The sequence below is a fragment of the Melospiza georgiana genome, chromosome 7 (genome assembly GCF_028018845.1).
Source record: "Melospiza georgiana isolate bMelGeo1 chromosome 7, bMelGeo1.pri, whole genome shotgun sequence".
NCBI classification, from domain to species: Eukaryota; Metazoa; Chordata; class Aves; order Passeriformes; family Passerellidae; genus Melospiza; species Melospiza georgiana.
In genome coordinates this window covers 39,589,684-39,612,499 of record NC_080436.1, presented here as the reverse complement: position 1 = coordinate 39,612,499, position 22,816 = coordinate 39,589,684, and the positions used below count along the sequence as shown (strand labels likewise).

The following is a 22,816-nucleotide window of genomic DNA, read 5'->3' as shown; positions in this document are numbered from 1 at the left end:
ACCTGCTGCTGCCTGGCTGCAGGGCATTTGCAGTGCTGGGTCTGGGATCCCCGCTGCAAGTGCGGATTTGTGGCGAGCGGGAGATGTTGGTGATGACAAACAAAATGGGTTTGACTCAGGAAAGAGCAGTGAGGGATAATGACAGGAATTTCTGAGAGTTCTGTGTGCCCGTGGCCTCAAGTCAGCTTGGGCTCAAAGTCTCCCAGATTTTTCCCAGCTTTTCTTCCTTTTTCTTCCATTTTTCCTTTTTTCTCCATTTTGGCCTGTGGTGGTGTTCACAGGGATCCCAGGATGAGGGAAGAGATGAGGATCTGACTCCATGTTCCAGAAGGCTGATTGATTATTTTATGATATACATTAGATTAAAATAAAATTATCTATTAAAACTATACTAAAAGAGTAGAAGGAAGGATTTTGTCAGAAGGCTGGCAAGGAAAGGAAGGAATGATAATAAAATCTTGTGACTGACCAGCGAGTCTGAGCCAGCTGACTGTGATTGGCCATTAATTAAAAACAACCAACATTGACCAATCCCAGATGCCCCTGTTGCATTCCACAGCAGCAGATAATCATTGTTTGCATTTTGTTCCTGAGGCCTCCCAGCTTCTCAGGAGGAAAAACCTAAGGAAAGGATTTTTCAGAAAATATCATGGCTACTTTGGCCCAAACCAGACTTTGTAAGATCAGCTTTGCCATCCTTTATTCTTCAGCTTCCAGCCTGAGGTTTTTGAGTCTCCACCCCGCCAGACCTGGAGATTGCAAATCCCTGGAAAAAGGTCTGGGATTTAAACCTGGGAAATGCTTTAAGAATAGTTGAACAGCATCCAAATTTCTTCTATAATTTTTGACACAACTTCAGGGGCAGCCAGTGGGTCTCAATATACAGAGAAATTACTGAGTTCAGTGACATGCTCCTGGATTTGTATGATAAAATTCCATATTATAATGATAAAACAGTTAATATTTAGCTTTTTTAGTTAGAGTCATTTATGTTGGTATGATCCTGTGATTCCTCATGGGACAATTGCTCCCCAAACTCCCCCACATTTTGGGGTGCCTGCTGTTAATGGGGTCTTTCTGCTGCTGCAGGAAATCCAGTGGGAATTCTTCTTCCAGCCTTGGAGAGATGGTCTCTGGCACATTTCGAGCCACACCTACAGCCACAGGTAAGGCAGGATTTATTCAAGGAAACCCTTGCTGATAATTCTGTCTAAAAACCCTACATGAGAAATGCAGGTTATCCCCTTTGCTGAGTTACTGAGGTGTTTTCTAACAAAGTGTTTGTATGCACAGGGCAGGAGGACAGCTATTCCCAGCCTGCAGGAGTTGCTGAGGGCTGAGAAAAATCCTTGGGAACAGTGGCAGCTGCCCCAGTGTAATGCACAGATTGTCCAGTTTAATATATTATATAGAATGCCCAGTTTAATGCATGGATTGCCCAGTTTAATACACAGATTGTCCAGTTTAATATATAGAATGCCCAGTTTAATATATATAATGCCCAGTTTAATGCAGACTGCCCAGTGCCCAGTTTAATGCATAGATTGCCCAGTTTAATATACATAATATCCAGTTTAATATATATAATGCCCAGTTAAATTCACAGATTGCCCAGTTTAATGCACAGATTTCCCACCTTAATGTAAAGAATGCCCAGTTTAATGCCCAGATTGCCCAGTTTAATGCAGATTGCCCAGTTTAACATATATAATGTCCAGTTAAATGCACAGATTGCCCAGTTTAATATATATAATGCCCAGTTTAACATATATAATGCCCAGTTAAATGCACAGATTTCCCAGTGTAATGTATAGAATGCCCAGTTAAATGCACAGATTTCCCAGTGTAGTCAGGCCTGAGCAGAGGGAGGTGCTCAGACACAAATCAAAGTGCTTTGGCAAAGGGATTTCTGCTTGCCTGGGTGTGTTTTAACCAAGTTCTCATTTGGTCTTCTAGCAAAACAGAAACAAAAAGTGGTAAGTAATTCTTTTGTTTGCATTTTATTTCCTCCTAATTCATCATTGCCAGGATTTCCCTGTGGGTTTGTTTGCCTGATGATCTGAAGGGTTGTTTTTTCCCTCTAGACAGAACATATTCCCCCCTATGATGTAGTGCCATCAATGAGACCTGTGGTGTTGGTGGGCCCATCACTCAAAGGCTATGAGGTATGGACTGAGGTGTTTGCAATTAATTCAACTTTCATTATCTCTGATCATCCTCAGTAGTTCTTTGTGTGGCTCAGTGCAACTGGTTTATGATAATTTCAAGTGATTTAGCCTAAATAATTGCCAAAATGTTCTGTAAGAGCTGAGGGTTACTTGTGACTTGTGCTGTTTTAAGCACAGTGCAAATCCATTCTTTTCAGTGCACTCATTCCTGATTAAATCAAGTAAAAAAGAGAATTTGTGTCTGCTACAAGAAGTCAAATTAATGAGCTGGACTCTACACATGAAAAATGTTCATCAAACCAGCCCATGCTTTGAACTTAATTAGCAAAACATTTGAAGGAGCTTCCTTGTTGATCTCCTTTTTTCACTTTATTAATAAATTCAGATATTTTGCAAAGGAACCTTTAACCCTCCTAAAAGATTGCCCAGGTGGGAGTGGGCAGGATAACGTGCCCAGATAACCAGGACAGCCTTTTTTGGGCTGCTGCAGGTTCAAGTGAGCATTTACCTCGTGCTAAAACAAGCAGAGACTTTAGCAGGGCAATTCAGGGAGCTCAGCCATCTGGGAAGTGCTGAACCGGGAGCTAAATGAACATAAAATCAAAGATACACTTCATTAAGCTTAATTAATGTTGTCAGTAATTGATAGGATATTATTAAACATATTGAAACGGTTCTTTTGGGGAGGTGGCAGCCCTGGCATATTGCAGTGTTCTGGCTTTGTTTTTATGTGAGAGTGGCTGGAGGTGCAGCTCAGCAGAGCAGGTACTTCATGTTCTGCTCTCTGCCTTTTCACTTGATGGGGAAGTTTTCTGACAGGAGTAAATTCCCTCTGTGCTGCACCACAGATCAATTTACCTCTCGACTTTGGAGGGGAGAGAGGCTGTTTGTTCACAAAAACCTCTTCAAATCTGCCACCCTCTCTCTTTTTTTGAATAAAACAACACCAAACACAACACCTTGGACATATAAATGTGTGGAAATGGTAACGCAGAATATTAATTTCAATAACAAAAATACTTGATCTTACTTGGGGGAATTTATTTTGGCTGTTTTTTCCTGGCTAAATGCTGAAGGAATCAGTTGGAAGGAGGGAAATAAACTGGCAGAGAGGCCTGGGGGCTTTGATGAAGCTGCTGCCTGGCCTGGCAGATAAAAATTGTCAGCCTGAGCTGTCCTGCAAAGGACAAGGAGCTGCTCAATAAATCAGAGGAAACTCCAGGGATTTATTGCTGAGTGCTGTGGTGGCAGGATGTGGCACTGGGATGGTTCTGCCCAGCAAGGGTGTGGATTGTTGGCTGTGTCCCTGCCTTCTACTCACCTCTTTCCTTCCTTTTGGCTTCTTTCTCTCCCTGTCCATCCCCCTGCTCAATCTGCTCCCCTCTGCCAAGGTGACAGACATGATGCAGAAAGCTCTCTTTGACTTCCTGAAGCACAGGTTTGATGGGAGGTGAGAAACTCTGTCCTTCTCATGCTGCTTTGCCCACGTGTTACTAACATTTCAGTCAATTATTTTAATTTTTTTTTAATGCCAGAGGGTTTGCTGCATGATCAAAGCTGATTTTCTGGCTTTGTGTCACCACTGAAGAGTGGGACACAGCTCATGTGTTACTAGGGGTGCACATGTCTGCATTTCTGCCATGGCTGGGCTAGGATTTCTTAGTTCAACACAAGAATTCTGTCTCAGTGTCTTCCCTAAGAAAAAGCAGCTCTAAAATATTCCTTATATGAGATTTTATTTTGACTGCCTTAAGTTGGCAAAAATACTGAAAAGGGTGGTTGGAAGAAGGAAATGCTGAGGAATAAAGCCCAGAAAAAGAATTGTAAGGAGGGTTCATCTTCATCTGGAGCATTTCCTGGTGAGCTGTAGGGGATATTTGGGATTCCCTTGCTGGGAGCACAGGTTTGGTCATGGCATCCCCTCAGTCCTTGGAGGTGCCTGCTGCATCTTTGGGGTGTTCTGCCCTTCCCAGTCAGTTCAGATATTCCAGCTGGGAAAAGAGGTTCTGGTAACACCTAACACTGAGTCAGGTTTGAAATACCCAAACCACCAGGGCAGGGAAAAGGATGTTCTGTGCAAGAGCTGCAGCAGGATTTATGGATTTTAGGAGTGAGGAGGTGGCAGTGCTGAACTGGTCCATGAGCAGCTCACAGAGAACATTTAATGATCAACCTCTGTGCAAAGCCTCTCCTCCCCTGGCCTGTCCTGAGCTGCTCAGCTCAAGTGATTTTCTGGAAGTGCTGATTCCATCAGCAGTATTGGCAGCTGGATCAGGTGGGGGTGTGAAATTCCAGCAGAGGAGAGCTCAGTGCCACCAGCAGCCTGGCACCATTGATTTTAGCTCTGAGGAACTCAGGACAAAGCTGCTTCTTGGTCCTTCTGCCAACTTCTATGGCTTTGTGGTCTTCCCCCTCCCTCCCTTTTCTTTCTTCTTTCTTTCTTTCCATCTCCTCTGCAGTTCTGGGAGAGGTCCACGTTACCAAGGAAGGAGCTGGGTGTCCAAGGAAGAGCCTTTCCAGAGGCATCAGAGAGCCCTGACTCCTTCCCTGCCCCTGAATTCCCTTGGCTTTGCCAGCTCCTTCCTCTGTAACTGCAACCTCCCCTGCTGGCCACTGAGCCCAGACCCACAGTCCATTCATTTCTGGTTTAAACTCATTTTTACCTTTGGCCTCCACTGTGTGCATTTATTTATATATTATGCAGAAAAATAACTGCACTTCTTTTTAACCCTGCAGCTGAAAATTTCACTTAGAGCTGCCTAAATCTTGGATTCTGTGCAAAAGCTGCTGGTCATTCCCAGCTTGCTTTGTTTCCATTTTTCCTGCCTCCTTGGCCCATCCCAGGCCTCCTAATTGGATTTTACATGAAGGGATTGTGTGGTCTTTGCCTTGTAACATTTTGTGTCTCTCTCACTCACTGACAGATGAACTAAATAAATTGCCCACACGTTAAAGAGGTGCAGTGGAGTTAAATTTGAGTTCAGGCAGCCCAGAGAGCTCCAGTTCCTTTTCTCCTGCTCATGGCAGTCCCTGGCACAGCTCCCTGTCAGCTGGGCTGGGTTGACTCCTGGTGTAACTCTGGGGAAGAGGAAGTGCTGCCTCACTGCAGCTCCCTTGTTCTGGGTGCCCCAAGCCTCACATAACTCCCAGCATTTGTGGCACTGTGTAAATTCATGCAGGAGATGAGTGAGCTGGGAGGAGGAAAGTTCATTAATGCACTAAGGAGAATGGCAGGAACTCCATCCCAGGGCTCAGGGGATAGGAAACACATCCCAGCCACCCAGCACTTGTGTTCATTTGTTCTTTAATGGTGCCAGAACTCATCTGGAAACGTGCCTGAGCGTGTTTGGTTGTGTTTGCCCTTTGCAATGGGCCGTGCCTGTGGAAATCCCACTCGTGTGTCTGTGTGTGCTGTGCTCTCCTGGCAGGATATCCATAACCAGGGTGACAGCTGACATCTCCCTGGCCAAGAGGTCAGTGCTCAATAACCCCAGCAAGAGAGCCATCATCGAGCGCTCCAACACCAGGTCCAGCCTAGGTAAGGCCCTGCCACGGCTGGGACTGGGCTGGGCTTGCACAGGGGGCAGGACAGCATGCCAGCCTTCCAGTCTGAGCTGGGAGGGACCCACAGCAGCATGGATCAGCTGCTGGCCCTCACAGACACCCCAGAACCCCACCCTGGCACCCCTGAGCGCTCTCCGAGCTCTCCTGGAGCTGTTGGGAATGTGCAGTGCCCAGCACCCTCTGGGAAAGAAGAGCCTTGCCCTGAAATCCAGCCTGACCCTGCCCTGGCTCAGCTCCAGCCATTCCCAAGATCAGATCTCAGCAGAGGTGCAGATTTAAATGTGTCTGCAGCATTTTACTGCACAATCCTGAGCTGGCCTCTCAGCTCTTCCTCCTTCCCAGCCCTCTGCTTTTAATTCCACATACAAGCAGCCAAAGAGCTTTCACTTGTCCAGCCAAGGAAATGTCATTCCTGACCCTGGGACCAGTTGTGTGTTTAATTTTGAGCAGTCACAGCTGAATTTTGCTGTCTGGCTGTGAGGCTTTGGGTCCTGCTCCTCTCCTCAGTGTCAGGACTGCTGGGGAACAGTAGCCTGAGGAATTTTTATTTGGACTCCATGATCCTGAAGGTCTTTTCCAGCCTTGATGGTTCTGTGATTGTGTGATTCTTCCTTCCACAAGGGTAGAAATTTGTGTATCATTTGCATTCCAACATCCTGCTCTCTGGGACACCTTCCCAGGATCTGAGAGGGGTTGGGTTTGGTAAAAAAGAAACCCCAAATTCCAAATCTCTGCCATCCTGAGCGAGTGCTTGCCCTAGAGGTACAGGTAACAGGTTATTTCATGAGTCTGTGACAGTAAGAGGGTGAGGGTTTTTATCCCAGTGGTTTCAGCTGCTTTGTTTTCCTTTGCAGCTGAAGTGCAGAGTGAGATTGAAAGAATCTTTGAGCTGGCCAGGTCCTTACAGCTGGTTGTCCTGGATGCAGACACTATAAATCACCCTGCACAGCTTATCAAGACATCTCTAGCACCAATTATTGTCCATGTGAAGGTGTCCTCTCCAAAGGTAACTCCTCACCTGAAGATCCAGGAGGGAGCTGGAGGGTGGGAATGGGCAGTGTGGAATCTGCCCCTGAAAAGGAGAAAAAGTGACATAAAGCACTGCTGGTGTGCTACAGTCCATCCAGCAATCCAGATAATTCTCTATAAATATAATTTCCATGCTTCTCTATTGTCACAAATAACTTAGGACTTAAAGTGGGATAAAGCAGAAATGCAACTGAAATTTTTCAAGGGCTCAAACATGATCCAGAGGGAAATGTTCCCATTTGTCACAAGGGTTATCACAAAGGTTTGGGATGTTCAAGGGCAGCGTTTTATGGAGAGTTTCTGCCCTTGGTAATCCCTCAGGGGGATGTCAGGCTGAGCTCTAGGGAGATCAGTGATCCTGAAATTCACCGTCTGCCCTTTCCTGCTGGCAGGTCCTGCAGCGACTGATCAAGTCCAGGGGGAAGTCACAGAGCAAACACCTCAACGTCCAGTTGGTGGCAGCTGATAAACTTGCACAATGCCCCCCAGTAAGTACAGAGCAGAGGCTGAAGGGCTCCTGCTTGCTGGAATTCTGCTGATCCCTGTGCAGAGCTGGCTCCCTCCATTATCACTCCCTGGTGCTGCCCACACGGCCCTGCACTCGTGAGGCACAAAGGGCTGCAGACTTTCATCCTGCCTATCTCCTGCCCTGGCTTTGTTTTGGTCTTTGGCAGGGTGACAGGGCAGGAGTGACGTGGAGGGGACAACAAATCTGCTCATTAGCAAATTACATCATCTGTGGAGCTGCAGCTCCCAGAGGGACAAAGTCTGGCTTTGGAGAGGCCTCCTCTCCCTGCACAGGAGTGTGTGGAAAGGGAAGGGCAGTGAGCAGGCATGTGAGCCCTGCTCCTGACCCTGCAGGCCATCCAGTGCCCTCAGCAGAGCACAGCCACTGCTCTGCCAGCTCCTGATCAGAGCTCCTGCCCCTCTCCTGGAGTGCTGAATTCATTCCTGCTGATGGAGCAGAGCCTGCAGGGCTCACGGGCAGGGCTGGGGGAGAGGCTCTGCAGGGGCTTGGACAGGGCAGCTCAAACTTTTAGTTTGGAAAGGCACACCTGGTTTCTGGGACAGAGGCAGTGGAAATGGCCTTGGATGTGACTTTGTGTGGGATCTCTCTGGGATAATGGGATGGGAGTGCAGAGTGCAGAGGTGCCAGGGCAGTGACAGCCCCTCTGGGCAGCCTGTTCTTCTGCAGAGCTCAGCTGGGTTACATTTCTCACTTGGAATTTGTTACTGAGTTGTGATCTCTTAAAATGCTGCTGGGTTATTCCTGTGAGCCATCCAGGTCCCACTAACCCAGCCAGAACTGGAACTGTCCTGGAGAGCAAACTGATCCTGTAACACACATCCCTTCCCAACTCCTGCTCCCTGTAACACACATCCCTTCCCACCTCCTGATGCCTGTAACACACATTCCTTCCCAGCTCCTGATCCCTGATCCCTGTAACACACATCCCTTCCCAGCTCCTGATCCCTGATCCCTGTAACACACATCCCTTCCCAACTCCTGCTCCCTGTAACACACATCCCTTCCCAACTCCTGATCCCTGTAACACACATGCCTTCCCAACTCCTGATGCCTGTAACACACATCCCCTCCCAACTCCTGATCCCTGTAACACACATCCCTTCCCAACTCCTGATCCCTGTAAAACACATCCCTTCCCAACTCCTGATCCCTGTAACACACATCCCTTCCCAACTCCTGATCCCTGTAACACACATCCCTTCCCAACTCCTGATCCCTGTAACACACATCCCTTCCCACCTCCTGATCCCTGTAAAACACATCCCTTCCCAACTCCTGATCCCTGTAAAACACATCTCTTCCCAACTCCTGATCCCTGTAAAACACATGCCTTCCCAACTCCTGATCCCTGTAACACACATGCCTTCCCAACTCCTGATCCCTGTAACACACATCCCCTCCCAACTCCTGATCCCTGTAACACACATCTCTTCCCAAGCTGAGCTGTGGAACTGGAGTGCAGCTGCCCCTGTTTGTGGTGTTTGCCCTGAGCTCACACACAGAAGAGCCCTCTGCACACTGTCCTGTGTGAAAGGTGTTTCCTCTGGCACCTGCACACAGAACCCTGGGAGTTTCACAGCCTTTTTTTGCCCTTTCTTCAGTGATTTCCTCTCACTCAGCTTCACTTTGCTCACATCAGCTGAAATGAGAGAAGTCACCAGAGCGGCTGTGGCTGCCCCATCTTGAAGTGTCCCTGGACAGGGCTTGAGGCACCCTGGGACAGTGGAAGGTGTCCCTGCCCATGGCAGGGGGTGGATGAGATGGTTTTAGGTCCCTTCCAACCCGTGGGATTCCTAAATTCCATTACATAATCCATGTGGGGTGCACTGGGGCACTGGGATTGTCCATGCCCAGATTACTGAACTCTGCCTCAACACCGGGCATGGAATTGCCCTGCAGTGCTGGAGGCCTCACCTGCACCAGAAAAGCCTCTCCAAATGTCAGTGCCAGGTCCCAGCCTTGAGCCCAGCCCTGCTCTGAGGCTGTCTGCACCCTGCCCTGCCCAGGAGCTGCTCACAGAGAGCTCAGCACTTTGCACTGGCGGTGGGCAGGAAATGGGTGCAGTGCTGACTTGGAGCTCTCCCAGGGAGCTGACAGTCTGGCCTGGCTTGAAATTAAACCGGGCCCAGGGTTTAATTAAGCAAAAGTTCATTGCTGAAAGCAAAGGCACTACTCCCTCTCCTGCTCATCCCTTCTGCAGCTCAGATTCCTGCAAGAGGAGAATTTGGAGTGTTGGTTTAAAGGGAAGGTCCTTGCTCAGGATGCACTCCTCACTCTGTTCCTCTGCTGAGAGCCAGCCACAGGGAATGAGCTGGGGCTGCTTGTCTAGACACTGTAAAAATAGCTGGGCATATTTGAGCTCAGGAACTGCTTTCATTATTAATTCCTTGCTAATCTGCCCCTGATTGCTGCTCTAGCCAGCCTTGGGCACTGCAGGGCACAGGAACATTGCAGGGCACCAGGAACATTGCAGGACAGCAGGAACATTGCAGGGCACCAGGAACATTGCAGGGCACAGGAACATTGCAGGGCACCAGGAACATTGCAGGGCACCAGGAACATTGCAGGGCACAGGAACATTGCAGGATACAGGAACATTGCAGGGCACCAGGAACATTGCAGGGCACAGGAACATTGCAGGGCACAGGAACATTGCAGGGCACAGGAACATTGCAGGGCTCCAGGAACATTGCAGGGCACAGGAACATTGCAGGATACAGGAACATTGCAGGGCTCCAGGAATATTGCTGGGCTCCATGAACATTGCAGGACAGCAGGAACATTGCAGGGCACAGGAACATTGCAGGATACAGGAACATTGCAGGGCACAGGAACATTGCAGGGCACAGGAACATTGCAGGGCACAGGAACATTGCAGGATACAGGAATATTGCAGGGCACAGGAACATTGCAGGATACAGGAACATTGCAGGATACAGGAACATTGCAGGGCACAGGAACATTGCAGGGCACAGGAACATTGCAGGGCAAAGGAACATTGCAGGATACAGGAACATTGCAGGGCACAGGAACATTGCAGGGCACAGGAACATTGCAGGATACAGGAACATTGCAGGGCACAGGAACATTGCAGGGCACAGGAACATTGCAGGATACAGGAACATTGCAGGGCACAGGAACATGGCAGGGCACAGGAACATTGCAGGATACAGGAACATTGCAGGGCACAGGAATATTGCAGGGCACAGGAACATTGCAGGGCACAGGAATATTGCAGGGCACAGGAACATTGCAGGATACAGGAACATTGCAGGACACAGGAACATTGCAGAGCACCAGGAACATTGCAGGGCACAGGAATATTGCAGGGCTCCAGGAATATTGCAGTGTTTAATTTAAATATTTTCCAAAGCAAAATATACATAAGCAAACCACATTTTTTTAAATTTCTAATTTAACTGTTTTAATTGATAACTTCTTCCACAAGTGAGTGATGGACTGGAAGAGCAATAAACAGTGAACTGCACCAAAGGATGCAGTGTTAGGAATATTCTGATTACCAGGAAACTCCTCCTTGCTGGCAGAGGAGGAAACTTTTCTCTGCCGTGCTGGGAAGAGAGAATAAATGAAAAAATGAAGAAAAACTGCTGTATCATTTTAAATCTTATTCTGAGAGCTGCAAAAACAGGTGGAAGAGAGCAGCCTGTGGTTGGTGCTGGTTGCCCTTTACACCCACAGCACCTGCACTTATTTTCCATTTCCTGTGCTGTTCTCACAGTATTTTGCAAAGTTAAGATTAGAGATGAGATAGGAAGTTGAACTGCTGAAAATAGGGTTGTGTTTCTCTCGAGGGGCTCTGCTGTTTCTGGCAGGCTGGAGGACAGGCAGGGATGGAGGTGGTTTCAGCCAGCACACGGAGGAGGTGTCTGGAGAGTTCCCTGAGGCAGGAATGCTGCTGCTGTCAGGACTGCCTGCTGCCTTCTCTGCTCTGCTGGGAGAATGGCTTTAGGGGCATCAGCAAATTGAAGAGTTTTGTGCCCAGGAGCAAAACAGGGCTCATGCAACACCCAGGGAGACAACTCTTGAGGGCTTTGGCTCTTGGTCACCTTCTAGAAATACTTGTACCATCTTCTGTACTAGACACAGAATCATGGGATGGTTTGGGTTGGAAGGGAAGTTGAGGATCACCTAATTCCTTCCCCTGCCATGGGCAGGGACACCTTCCACTGTCCCAGGCTGCTCCAAGCCCCCTCCAGCCTGGCCTGGGGCACTGCCAGGGATCCAGGGGCAGCCACAGCTGCTCAGGGGCTCACCTCCCTCCCAGGCAGGCATTCCTTTGCAGTGTCCCATCCCTCCCTGCTCTTCCAGTGTTCCATCCGTGCCCCCTGTCCCTGCCTGCTCTTACAGGAATCCCCCTCCCTGCCTCCAGCACCCTCCCCTCTGCCCTGCCCTGCTTCCCCTTCACTGGCCAGCTCCAAGGCTGGCTGTGACGGGCAGTGTGTGCCACCCCCGGTGTGTGCCACTCCAGTGTGTGCCACCCCAGATGTGTGCCACCCCCAGTGTGTGCCCCCCCCCAATGTGTGCCACCCCCGGTGTGTGCCCCCCCCAGTGTGTGCCACCCCTGTGTGTGCCACCCCAATGTGTGCCACCCCTGTGTGTGCTCCCCCCAGTGTGTGCCACCCCTGTGTGTGCCACCCCAGTGTGTGCCACCCCCAGTGTGTGCCACCCCCGTGTCCCCGGCCGTGACCACGCTGTGTCCCTGTGCCCAGGACATGTTTGACGTGATCCTGGACGAGAACCAGCTGGAGGACGCGTGCGAGCACCTGGCCGAGTACCTGGAGGCGTACTGGAGAGCCACGCACACGAGCGCCGCGCCCATGACGCCGCTGCTGGGCAGGGGCCTGGCCCCGGCCGCGCTGTCCCCGTACCCCGCCGCCATCTCCGGCCTGCAGGTAGGAACGGGCCCCGCGCCGGCAGCAGCGCCCGGGGCTGCCCGGGCTGCCCGGGGAGGAGGAGGCAGCTCCTCTGCGAATCGGTGCTCTGCCTTTAGTGGGAACCACGCCATTCCCTAGCCGGCAGGCAGCTCTGGTGTGATCCCTTTTATTCTACCCTCAGAACTTCACCAAACCTTGGCTTATGGGTGGAAAAGCTTGTTCTTTGAGTGTGAATAAAAGGCTTTTTTTTTTTTTTTTTTTTTTTTTTTTTTTTTACCCATTGAAAAAAATTGTGACCCTTTTTTTCCACAGGGATAGCTCAGACTCGGCTGAACTTTGACACTTCAATCGTGGCATGTAAATAGTCCTTAATGAGAAGTACGTGCTTTATTAAGTTTGAAACCAGAAACGTTTGGGGCTGATAACTGGGGACGCTCGAGGGGCTCAGGATTTGCAGGGAGCTTTAAGTCCTGCAAGTTTCAGGGTGTGTGGGACTCCAGGAGTGTCACTTGCTAATGTACGTCAGAAATAGAACTGAACAAATGACGTTTAATGAATAATTCACCTGACAAATGTAACAAATGTCTGCTCTGCTTGTGGAGTGTCTGGAAGCAGGTAACAGCTTTGGAGGAAATGACTGTTTGGTGTTTTCAGTTAACATCCAGCTGCCTTTGCTGTGAGTGAGCTGCACTTCCCTGAAGGTGCTTAATTCCTGCACTCACCTTTCTAAAGCCCTGCTTGGTTTTATTGGGACCAGCAAGTCACTGTCTCCTGAGTGGCTGAATGCACAAGCACTGTTCTGTTACTAATAATAACATGCACATGTAAACTGTTGTTTTCATTTTCCACTTGCCTTAAAATTTCAGTTTTCCATCCCTTCATGCCAATAAAATACCATCTGCAGAACTTTCACCTCTTCAGTTTCATTTTGAGAACTGGGTGTATCCACAGAATTTTTTTCAGGCATTTATTTCTCTCTGATCAATGGACACCAGCAATAACTGTGAAATGTTGCTCCATTTACTTAGGGAAAACTCACACTGAAGATGAAAATCACCCCTGTGCAGTGGGCTGGCTGAAGGTATGCATCACTTAATCCCCACTTCACCCGAATTCCAAAGGGTTTCGGTGGGATCAATGGTGCTGGTGCTCTGCAGAGGGGTAAATTTCTCCCGGAGTGACCCATGCCCAACCAGAGCTGCAGGTTTTCTGTGCCTCCAGGGCTCAGGCCCTGCTGTTTTCCATGGGTATCTCACAGTAAGGACCTCCAGCATCCCTGCTGCCCACCAGGAGGTTTTATGCCCATTCAAACCTGTGAAGGATTTGCATCAGCTTTCACTGTGATGATGTGTGTGGTAATTAAAAGGCACTCAGGCTAATTAAACTAGCAAAGGTGCTTGTGGTGCAGGAAGATTTTATATTCCTTCTGCCCTTGGTACCTTGGGGACTGAAAAGCAAAAGCGCAAAGGCTACATAGCAGTGAGCCTGATAGAGGTGTGCTGGGACAGGCTGTCCCTGCTTCACCAGTTCCACTTTGGGAGACTCCCATTTCCACCTGGCCGTGGCCTGGACTTTGGCTTGCTGAGAACTGAAAGTTCTGCCTGAGCTCCTGACTCAGGGACGTCACGAGGGTCACAGTCTGTGGCACAGATCCAGAGCAGTCAGAGAGGGCACAGGTGGCACTGCTGGCTCTGCCACACCTGATCCTAGGGAACTGCCTTCCTTAAAGGAAGAGCTTGATGCTGAGCTGAGGGGGAACACTAAATTTGGTCTTTGCCAGAAAAATATTTATTGCTCTGAGAAGCTGAGGCTGCCCCTGGATCCCTGGCAGTGTCCCAGGCCAGGCTGGATGGGGCTTGGAGCAGCCTGGGACAGTGGAAGGTGTCCCTGCCCATGGCAGGGGAAGGAATTAGGTTATCCTCAGTTTCTCTTCCAACCCAAACCATCTTGGGATTCTCTAACTCCTTGGCACCAGTCGTTTCCCTCTGACTGGTTGGCTCTAAACACATCTAGCCTCATTTCAGGGCCTGGATTCAACTCCTGTAGCTCAGGTTTTGGGGAGATGTGTTCCTTAGGCTCCAGGGGATTGGGGTTTCAGGTCCATTCCTGCAGGCAGCCATCCCAGTCTCACAGCAGATCAGAAGTTACCTGGGCCATCAGAGCCAGGTGTACCCAGGCCAGGTGTGTCCCATGCTGACACCCCAGGAGCTCAGCAGGCCCTGGGATGAGCACACAGCCAGGGAAGCAGGAAGGTTCCAGGAAAGCAGCAGGATGCAGCCCCAAAGGTGAATTCCCACAGGGGAGGCAGAGGGGTGAGCACAGAGATAAAGCTACAATTGATGAGGGGATTGTACATCCAAACTGCATTTGTGTCAGATAAACACGAGGATAATTCATCATGGAATCAAGGAACCCCAGAATGGTTTGGGTTGGACAGGACCTTAAAGCCCATCCATGGGCAGGGACACCTCCCACTGTCCCAGGCTGCTCCAGCCTGGCTTTGGGCACTGCCAGGGATCCAGGGGCAGCCCCAGCTGCTCTGGCAATCCCAGCCCAGCCAGGAATTCCCAGTTCCCAGTGTCCCATCCATCCCTGCCCTCTGGCACTGGGAGCCATCCCCTGGCTCCTGTCCCTCCAGCCCTTGTCCCCAGTCCCTCTCAGCTCTCCTGGAGACCCTTCAGGCCCTGCCAGGGGCTCTCAGCTCTGCCTGGAGCCTTCCCCAGATGAAGGCTCTGTCCCAGCCTGCCTTCCATTTCTGAAGCCCTTTGCCATAATCCCCACCAAAGCCTGGTGCTGTGAATGGGGATCCCCTGCAGGAGCTCTCCCCGCATCTGGGCTGAGGTTGCAGAGGGGTCCCTGCTCAGGGCCCCTCTCCAGGAGCCTCCCTGGCAGCAGCAGCCCCGAGCTGTGAGCACACAGCCCTGCTCCATCCCTGCCCCAGCCACGGCAGCCTTGGACATCAATTATTCAGGAAACAGTCGCCAGGCAGAGGCTGTAGCAGCAGGAGGAAGGTTTCATATCCCAGAGAGCAGGGGCTGGAGTTTCAGCACAGAGTTTGTCCTGAGAGATGGGTGCTGCTGCTCCTCAGAGGTTTAATGTGTGGTGAAAGCAAACAAAATGCTTGTTTTAGGCTGTTTCTTCACTGTGCCATTAACTGGCAAAAAACCATGAACTAATTTTGTTCATGTGACAAGTGAGGGGCATTGTCATTATGGGAACGTGAGGAGAGCTAAGGCTTCTAATTAATAAATTATCTCAGGAAAATTATGGGCATTGTCATTACGGGAACGTGAGGAGAGTTAAGGCTTCTAATCAATAAATTATCTCAGGAAGGGATTTTCTGTCCCCATATTTAAATACTGTGCTTCAGTTGAAAGAATTTATTATCCAATGATTTTAGCCTTTCCTTGGCCAACCATCAATGGTTTGGTCATAGGAAGGGTTTTTAATGAGGCCCAGAGCTGCACCTTTAAAAACAGCCCAAACATCTTCAGATGTTTTCCAGAACCACAGAAATGGACGCTTAGCCATTCCCTAAGCAGAGTAGCAGCGTGGATGTTCTGTTCCTGATCAGAGAAAAGTGATAAATGCTGACTACATCAGCTCACTTTTCATGCTCGGTGTAACACTCAGCAGGGCGAGGAGCTGCAGCAAGCAGAGCTGCCCGAGGCCGGCCCTGCAGCAGCCGGGCCCTGCTGGAACGGGAGAGCCGGAGCTGCTGCAGGGCCGGGCCGGGCCGGGCCGGGCAGAGCCGGGAGCTGCTGCGGGCCGGGCCGGGCAGAGCCGGGAGCTGCTGCGGGGCCGGGCCGGGCAGAGCCGGGAGCTGCTGCGGGGCCGGGCCGGGCAGAGCCGGGAGCTGCTGCGGGCCCGGGCCGGGCAGAGCCGGGAGCTGCTGCGGGCCCGGGCCGGGCAGAGCCGGGAGCTGCTGCGGGCCCGGGCCGGGCAGAGCCGGGAGCTGCTGCGGGCCCGGGCCGGGCAGAGCCGGGCCGGGCAGAGCCGGGCCGGGCAGAGCCGGGCCGCGCCGGGCCCTCACTAACTGCGTTCTCTGGCCCCGCAGAGCCAGCGCGGGAGGCACGGCGCGCACTCCGCCGAGAGCTCTCCCCTCGAGCGGCGCAGCCTCATGAGCTCCGACGAGAACTACCACAACGAGAGGGCTCGCAAGAGCAGGAACCGCCTGTCTTCCAGTTCCCAGCACAGCCGAGAGCACTATCCCCTGGTGGAAGAGGAGTTCCCCGACCCCTACCAGGACTCGTACAAACCCCACCGCAGCCGCGGCTCCCCCGGCGGCTACAGCCACGACTCACGGCACCGGCTCTGAGTGCTGGGACTGGGGCGGAGCGGCATCCCCCGCTGGTACCTCGCCATAAGTAGCTAGGAGTAACAATTACATTACACCACGTTCATTTGGCAGGTGTGACCGTGACACCGCAGTCGCACCCTGCTGTCATTGATGTTTAATTAGGGGGCAGCAAAACCCAGCCCGGCCCTTCCGTTTCTGCCCGATCATAGAAGTTGTTTTTGGGATTATTTTTGGGTTTCATACAGCGTTCGCATTTATAGCCATATTTTTTTCTCGTCCTTAGGTATTAGACACATCCGTTTGTAATTTTGGGTACTTATCGAGGCACTTATAAAATAATTTCCTGTGCTGGAAATTCCAAATGACCAGTTCCAGTTGGAACCAATTTATAAACCAATTCCTGTTGGAATTTGGGTGAATTGACTGGAAAGTCGATGTGAGCATGTTGGGAAAAAAAAACCAAACACGAAGAAAAATCTGAAAATTACAAACCACTGCAAGTCAGAAAGTCAGCTCCAGTATTTGTTTTGCTGGGAGCTCAATTTCCATTTCAGGTTGGAGTAAAAGGATTTATTCTAACGATTTCTTTCCAGAATGGCTTTTTCAGACAAACCAAATGTAAACTCTCGAGAGTGCCAAATATCCCAAATTATTGCAGCAGTTACAAAACACTTTCCAGTTCCAAATTATTTTTAGACCTGGCATGAATGTTGCAGCCAAACGATTCTTGAGTTCAGCCAGTCCTGACAGCTTTGTTGGGACCAGCAGGGAGGAGCTGCGACAGGAGACGGGAAGTAGGGACAGGAAAAGGAACAAACTCCATCCTTTGTGTGCTTGGGGGTCGGGAACAGTCTTTATTTTTTCCCACTCTTTTACCTGAATACAGCTCGAAGTCCCATAATGGAACAGGAGTACAGAGACATCAGATTTTTCTCCCATTTTTATCCTGCTTTTTAAATGGAAAGCAATCCCCTCCTCTGACCCTGTGTTGAGGTCCCTAGGTCCCAGTACCCCCAGTAGCTGCCCACATGTTCCATCTTCCCGAGCCCACCTGGGGATGCCTGACCATGTCTCACCATTCCAGCAGCGCACAAGAACCCTCCAGAAAATCCATTCCAGCCATGAAACCCAAGGGGAGGGAGTGGGCTTCACTGGCCATCACTGACAAACATTTCAAACAACATCTCGGTCAGAATTGCAATAAAAAGGGAACATCAGACAAAAATCTGCTCCCAGGGAAGTCGTGGAGCTGATTCCAAGCTTTGCATTCCAAGAGCTATGATAAATCCTTGGAGATACTGCTGCCTTACTTCCTACCAATCATTTCTGTCACCTGCTGAGTCTTGAGTTCCTTCCAAGAGATGAATTTCTGTGGTTGGACCTTGTGTTTTGCACCATCTGTGAAGCCTTAGATCCCATGGGATTGAAAATTGAGCCCCATTGCCCATTGTGTACAACCACTGACATCTTCCAGCAGAGCCTCCTGAAATTCCCACCGCACACATTCCCTGGAATTCACAGTTATGATGCTGAACATGCATTTGTTTGTGCAGGTTCACGTCACAACTATGTTTTCCCCAAAATAAGGATCATTAACTTTTTTATTTGCTTGTTTTCCTCGCAAAGCCTGCTGAACCCAGGCTTTGAAAGCATGTAGCACTACAGGAATTTCTGGAATATTCTGGTTCATTCTACATCCTGGACCAGCTGGCAAAGACCACTGGTGTTTCCAGCATCCTGGAGTCAGATTATCCTCTTGAAGTTGCTGGGAAAAGCAATCCATGTCCTTTGTGGAGCACCCAAACCCAGCAGCATTAAGAGGTGGCAGACACCTGATTAATTGATCATTTTAATGACCCCACTGCCCAACAGGCAGCTGCAGCACCACTGGGTAATCCCAATGGAGCAGTTACCACGGGAAATGTGGAAATCTGTGCATCCACAGAGTTGTGGATGGATCTGCCAGACCTGATCCTGCCCATTCCCTCTGGCTGCAGCTCTGAGGCTGAGGGGACGTGGCAGGACCTGGCTGTGGCAGCTCCTGCAGGATTCTGTGCTGCAGCACAGGGCAGCATCCTGCAGCAGCTTCTCCAGCCCCTTTTCCATGTCCAGCACACAGAAAGGACAGAGGAGGCCTCGGCAGCCCCTTCTTCTCTGAGCTTTCCTTGTTCCTGCATTGAAGTCCTGGCTGCAGGGCAGCTGTAGAACCCTGGGCAGCAGCTGCTTCTCTTTATTCTGCGCTAGATTAGGGATCAGCTCATTAACTGCTTGAGGAGATTTGCATATTTGCAGTCAGATACTTCCTAGAGCCTTTTGGAGCCTTGTTTTCAGTCTTCCATGTCACCCCAGGCCAGGGAAGGATCCCCAGCCACCACACTCTGCACAGTCCATCACCTGAACATCTCAAGTGCCAAAACTGCTTGGGTTTGACAAAAACAAACTTGTGAGGGAAGCCAGGGATGGGCCTGAGCTCCTTCATGCCCTGGGGTTAAGCTGCCTTGGCTCCTGGCTGTCCTGAGTTTCTCCCAGAGCCCATGCCATTGTCACCAAAGGGGCCCTGCAGGTCTCCCTCCTTGCTGAATTCTGTGAAGAGAGACGCTCCTGAAGTACAGAAACAGCAGCCAGGCTGGCAGACTCTCCATTTACTGCAGATCCTGTGGGCAGGGTTTGTTTCAAGAGGGGATTTCTGTTCAGGACACAGTCAGGAGTGAAAGCTGTGCTGGGGATCAGGATTGGTGATTCCTGGTGGGATTCCAGCACTGCTCAGCAGCTCTCTTGTGGTTTAGCTGAAGTTGAGGAGTTCATGTGTTCCTGAGTGAAGCAATCCAGCCTCATTCTCCAGTCCTCACATCATTTCTTGTTGTTAAAATAGTACTAAAGACCAGAGCTCTGTTGGGAGCTCTGGCAGGGACAGAGGGTTTACAAATGTTTATAAAACAGGGAGTTTTTTTAAGTTGTGTTGTTATCTGAATTTCTCATTCAGACACTTTGGGATTAACAAGGATTTAACCAATCAAGGTGATAACAACAATCTCTACAGAGAAAATTCAGCACATTCTTATGTTTGGGAATCAATTATTCTAATTGTTAACCTCCAAATACTTTCTCCCTGGAGTTGTATTTAACATGTACAGATTCTTTTCCTGATGCCAAACACTTCTCCCATGGGATGTGCAACTCACAACTGCTGATATTTGTAACTTCAGTTTGATGCCAAATCTTCAGTTTGGTCTCAACACCACAGAATTCCCTGGAGCTTCCAGACTCTCCTGTCTTTACTGACCTGACCATTCTAAAACAATATTGTTATTCCTGTTGTTCACAGCACACTGAGCTGGGTAAGTCAGGGGTTCTGACACTCCTTTTTTCTTTAATAATCCATTAAATGTGTCCTCTGCTGTATTTTCTTTCACAGGTTCAGAACTTCTGAAACTTGCCCTTGATCCCACATTCCTGATTTTTTTTAAGGCAAAATAATTGGCGACTACACATGACAAAATCAGATGCATATTTTATAAAATGCCATTTATACAAACCTGGGTTTGCTCCTAAAAATGTGCATTTTAACATCAGGTTCTGTTACCCCTGTTGGTGCCAGTCCAGGTTTTGGATCCATGGGATTCTGCTGCCATGTATTTTGTTGGAGTTGCCTCTTATTCCTTCAAATATTAGTCCTACAAAGGCTGCAGGATCCTGTAATGCAGCCAAGCTTAACTCTGGGGAAATGGAGTTTAAATGATCCTAAAAGAGAGTGTGGTGTCATTTTAAGAGGCATTTTAATAACCTTGGTGAGGATGTTACCAAGCCCAGTTTATTTTATATAGAAAAATAAAGGCTTATCTTTAAAAAACTCAGAAATTTTAATAAAGTTGTAAAATACATGTAAGGAGTTAACTCAGAGAAAGAGGTGAAAATGCTATTTAGGAGTGAAAGTTCAGATTTCTTTCAGTGTGTGTGGAATCCACTCAAGAAGTCAGGAGAAATATTGTGATTAGATCCATCAGAGAACTGGGGGAGGAGGTGGGATCATTTCAGATGTCACCCAGTGTCACTCCTTTACTCCTCTGGAAGGAGCAGCCTTGCCTTGGTCCCAGGAGGGTTTATGGACCTGCCTCAGGAACTGGGGAACCCAAATCCCTTGGCAGTGGCACCAACTCCTGCCTGGTCCCAGGGCAAGGTCTGCACCTCCTGATCCTCCCCTGCCTCACCAATATTGCCTGAAAATACTCAATATTGAAAATATTGAAATATTGAGCTGTAATTAACTGGGACATGCCCGTGGTGGATCTGCTCTGCAGCAGGGAACCCACAGAGCTCAGAGTTCTCCTTCTGCCAGCGGTGTGAAAACAGCCAGGGAAAAGAAGCACATTTGTAATAGCACAAATTTACAATAATTCCACTCCTGCATCTGGCATCGTGGGTTTGGAACCAGGGGGGAGATTTCTGATCCAGCTTCAGTGGATTTATTGCATTTTTGATCTGTTTACTCGCTGCCTGATACTTCAGCAGTTGATTTTGGCATTTTGCACATGGGATTGATTTTTCAATAACTTGTATCCCTTCCATATGAATTAATTAATGACAACAAAAAGAACCTTTCCAAATCACAAAGCCCACTGCATTCATTTCTGCTGATTTCCTCCTGGAAGCTGAAATCACATGAGTAACTTTAATTTTGGCCAATGTGTAGATCTGGGATGGGACTGGTGAAGCCAGCAGCAGCCCAAGGTCAGGAATGAAACGCTCCCAGGAAATGTTTGTGGGGATACAGAGCTGGGAGGGGGTGGCAAGAGTCACAGCACCCCAAATTCCAAGAATTCCCTGCAAAGGGAGGTGAGTTTGGGGAACTGTGTGTGGGCCCAGGTGTGTTTGGGTTGGGACACACCTGAGTGATTCCCCCCTGGGGCAGGCAGGAGAGTCAGGCCAGCAGATGCAGCCTGTGTGCAGGCAGAGCGGGGAGAGCGCTGGGATCTGCCGTTCCAGCTGCACACTCCAGACCTTGGGCTTCTCACATCCTGGCAAATCTCTGTTTCTCAGCCAAACTGGCTCCCAGGGAGAGCCTGGCAGCGCTGCCTCGCTGGGAGCCAGTTCAGAGCCACGCTGGTGAAGACATTACTGCCTTTACCGGGACAGAGCCACCCCAAATTTGTGTTTTCTGCTGATTTTCCCTTTGTTTTGCCCTCTAGACCCCGTGTGTGTAGCACCTGACCAGGCATGTGGGTACCATATACTATGCAATGTGTACAGTGGTGCATGCTCTGCTCTCCCTCTGCTTTTAGTGGCTTTCAAAGAAAACTACAAAAATTGGAAAAAAAAAAAAAAGAATAAAAAAAAAAGTGGTGTTATTTTTGTGACCAGGATCATGCAGACTGCATGCCCATAGTATCCTCATTTCTATGGATTCGTTTTCTGGAATTTAGATGTACAAAGATGAACTGCATTACAATAACTTTTCTACAATAAATGAAAAAAACTACCAAGCGTTTAAAAGTCTGTCCAGTGTCTGTGTGTCCTGCACTAAGATTGGGAGGATGCTCAGGAGGAACCCGGAGTCCTGTGGCATTTCTGCCGTTTGCCAATAGATTTTGGCAGTAGCCTCACGTGTTGCGTTTTTAGGAGAATTTAATGAGGTTCTGAAGAAGGAGATGCATCTGCTCTGCGAAATAAATGATGTTTATTTTTGTAACGAGCTTAAATAGCTGTGACCCAGAAGTACAGAAATCCAGATAATTCCTGCTGATCCAGCAGGGAACGAGGTACTGGCAGCCAACTGCTCCTTTGAAGGATTCTCAGGAATGTTCAGGGGTCTGGAGCTGGTCCTTGGTGGGATCTCCTGGTTCCTAGGCAGGAACAGGGGCAGAATGATGGGAGGGATTAAGGATTAGATAATTATAAGGTAATTAATAGTTTATCACAGGATGGTGAAGGTTGGAAAAGACTCCAAGGCCATTGAGTCCAACTGTGACTGATCCCCACCTGAGTGCCACCTCCAGCCACTTACGGTGTCTTGGAAAACTGAAAGCACTGGAAGATGCTGCCTCTGGAAGATTCCATTGGAATCTTGAAGAAGCATTGGAAGATTGCAGCCTCCTCTTCCCAAAAAGGAGAAACAGGAACCAGCAACCTCCGGAGATGCTGTGAGCAGCCACACCTTGCCTTGGAGGGACAGGAGCACGCTGGCCAGGTGAGCTGCACCCTCAGGCAGGTCTAAAGCTCTTAAAATTCTGTGAAATAGGACTTGCTTGGCTGTGGGTTCAAAATCAGATCTTAAGGCATGAGTTTTCACCTAAGCTGTTAATGAAAAGCAGGAGGGTCTTCAAATAAATATAAC

The 22,816-nt window shown here is 49.4% G+C and overlaps 1 protein-coding gene across 5 annotated transcripts in view; it reads left to right on the top strand.

Annotated features, from left to right (window-relative positions):
• CACNB4 (calcium voltage-gated channel auxiliary subunit beta 4) overlaps positions 1–21,975 on the top strand; it is an 84,848-nt gene extending 62,873 nt beyond the window's left edge. For 2 of the 5 annotated variants that reach the window (XM_058027760.1, XM_058027763.1), the window contains 9 exons: positions 1,090–1,166; positions 1,957–1,976; positions 2,085–2,165; positions 3,560–3,618; positions 5,597–5,706; positions 6,587–6,738; positions 7,154–7,249; positions 12,021–12,203; positions 16,243–21,975. In XM_058027760.1, the coding sequence (XP_057883743.1) occupies positions 1,090–1,166; positions 1,957–1,976; positions 2,085–2,165; positions 3,560–3,618; positions 5,597–5,706; positions 6,587–6,738; positions 7,154–7,249; positions 12,021–12,203; positions 16,243–16,503 (1,039 nt within the window). In that variant the 3' untranslated portion in view covers positions 16,504–21,975. Of the gene's footprint in view, positions 1–1,089; positions 1,167–1,956; positions 1,977–2,084; positions 2,166–3,559; positions 3,619–5,596; positions 5,707–6,586; positions 6,739–7,153; positions 7,250–12,020; positions 12,204–12,497; positions 12,822–13,213; positions 15,892–16,242 lie in introns of those variants that run through there. The other 3 variants (XM_058027764.1, XM_058027765.1, XM_058027766.1) reach the window with 3 other exon arrangements.
• Positions 21,976–22,816: the final 841 nt, after the last annotated feature.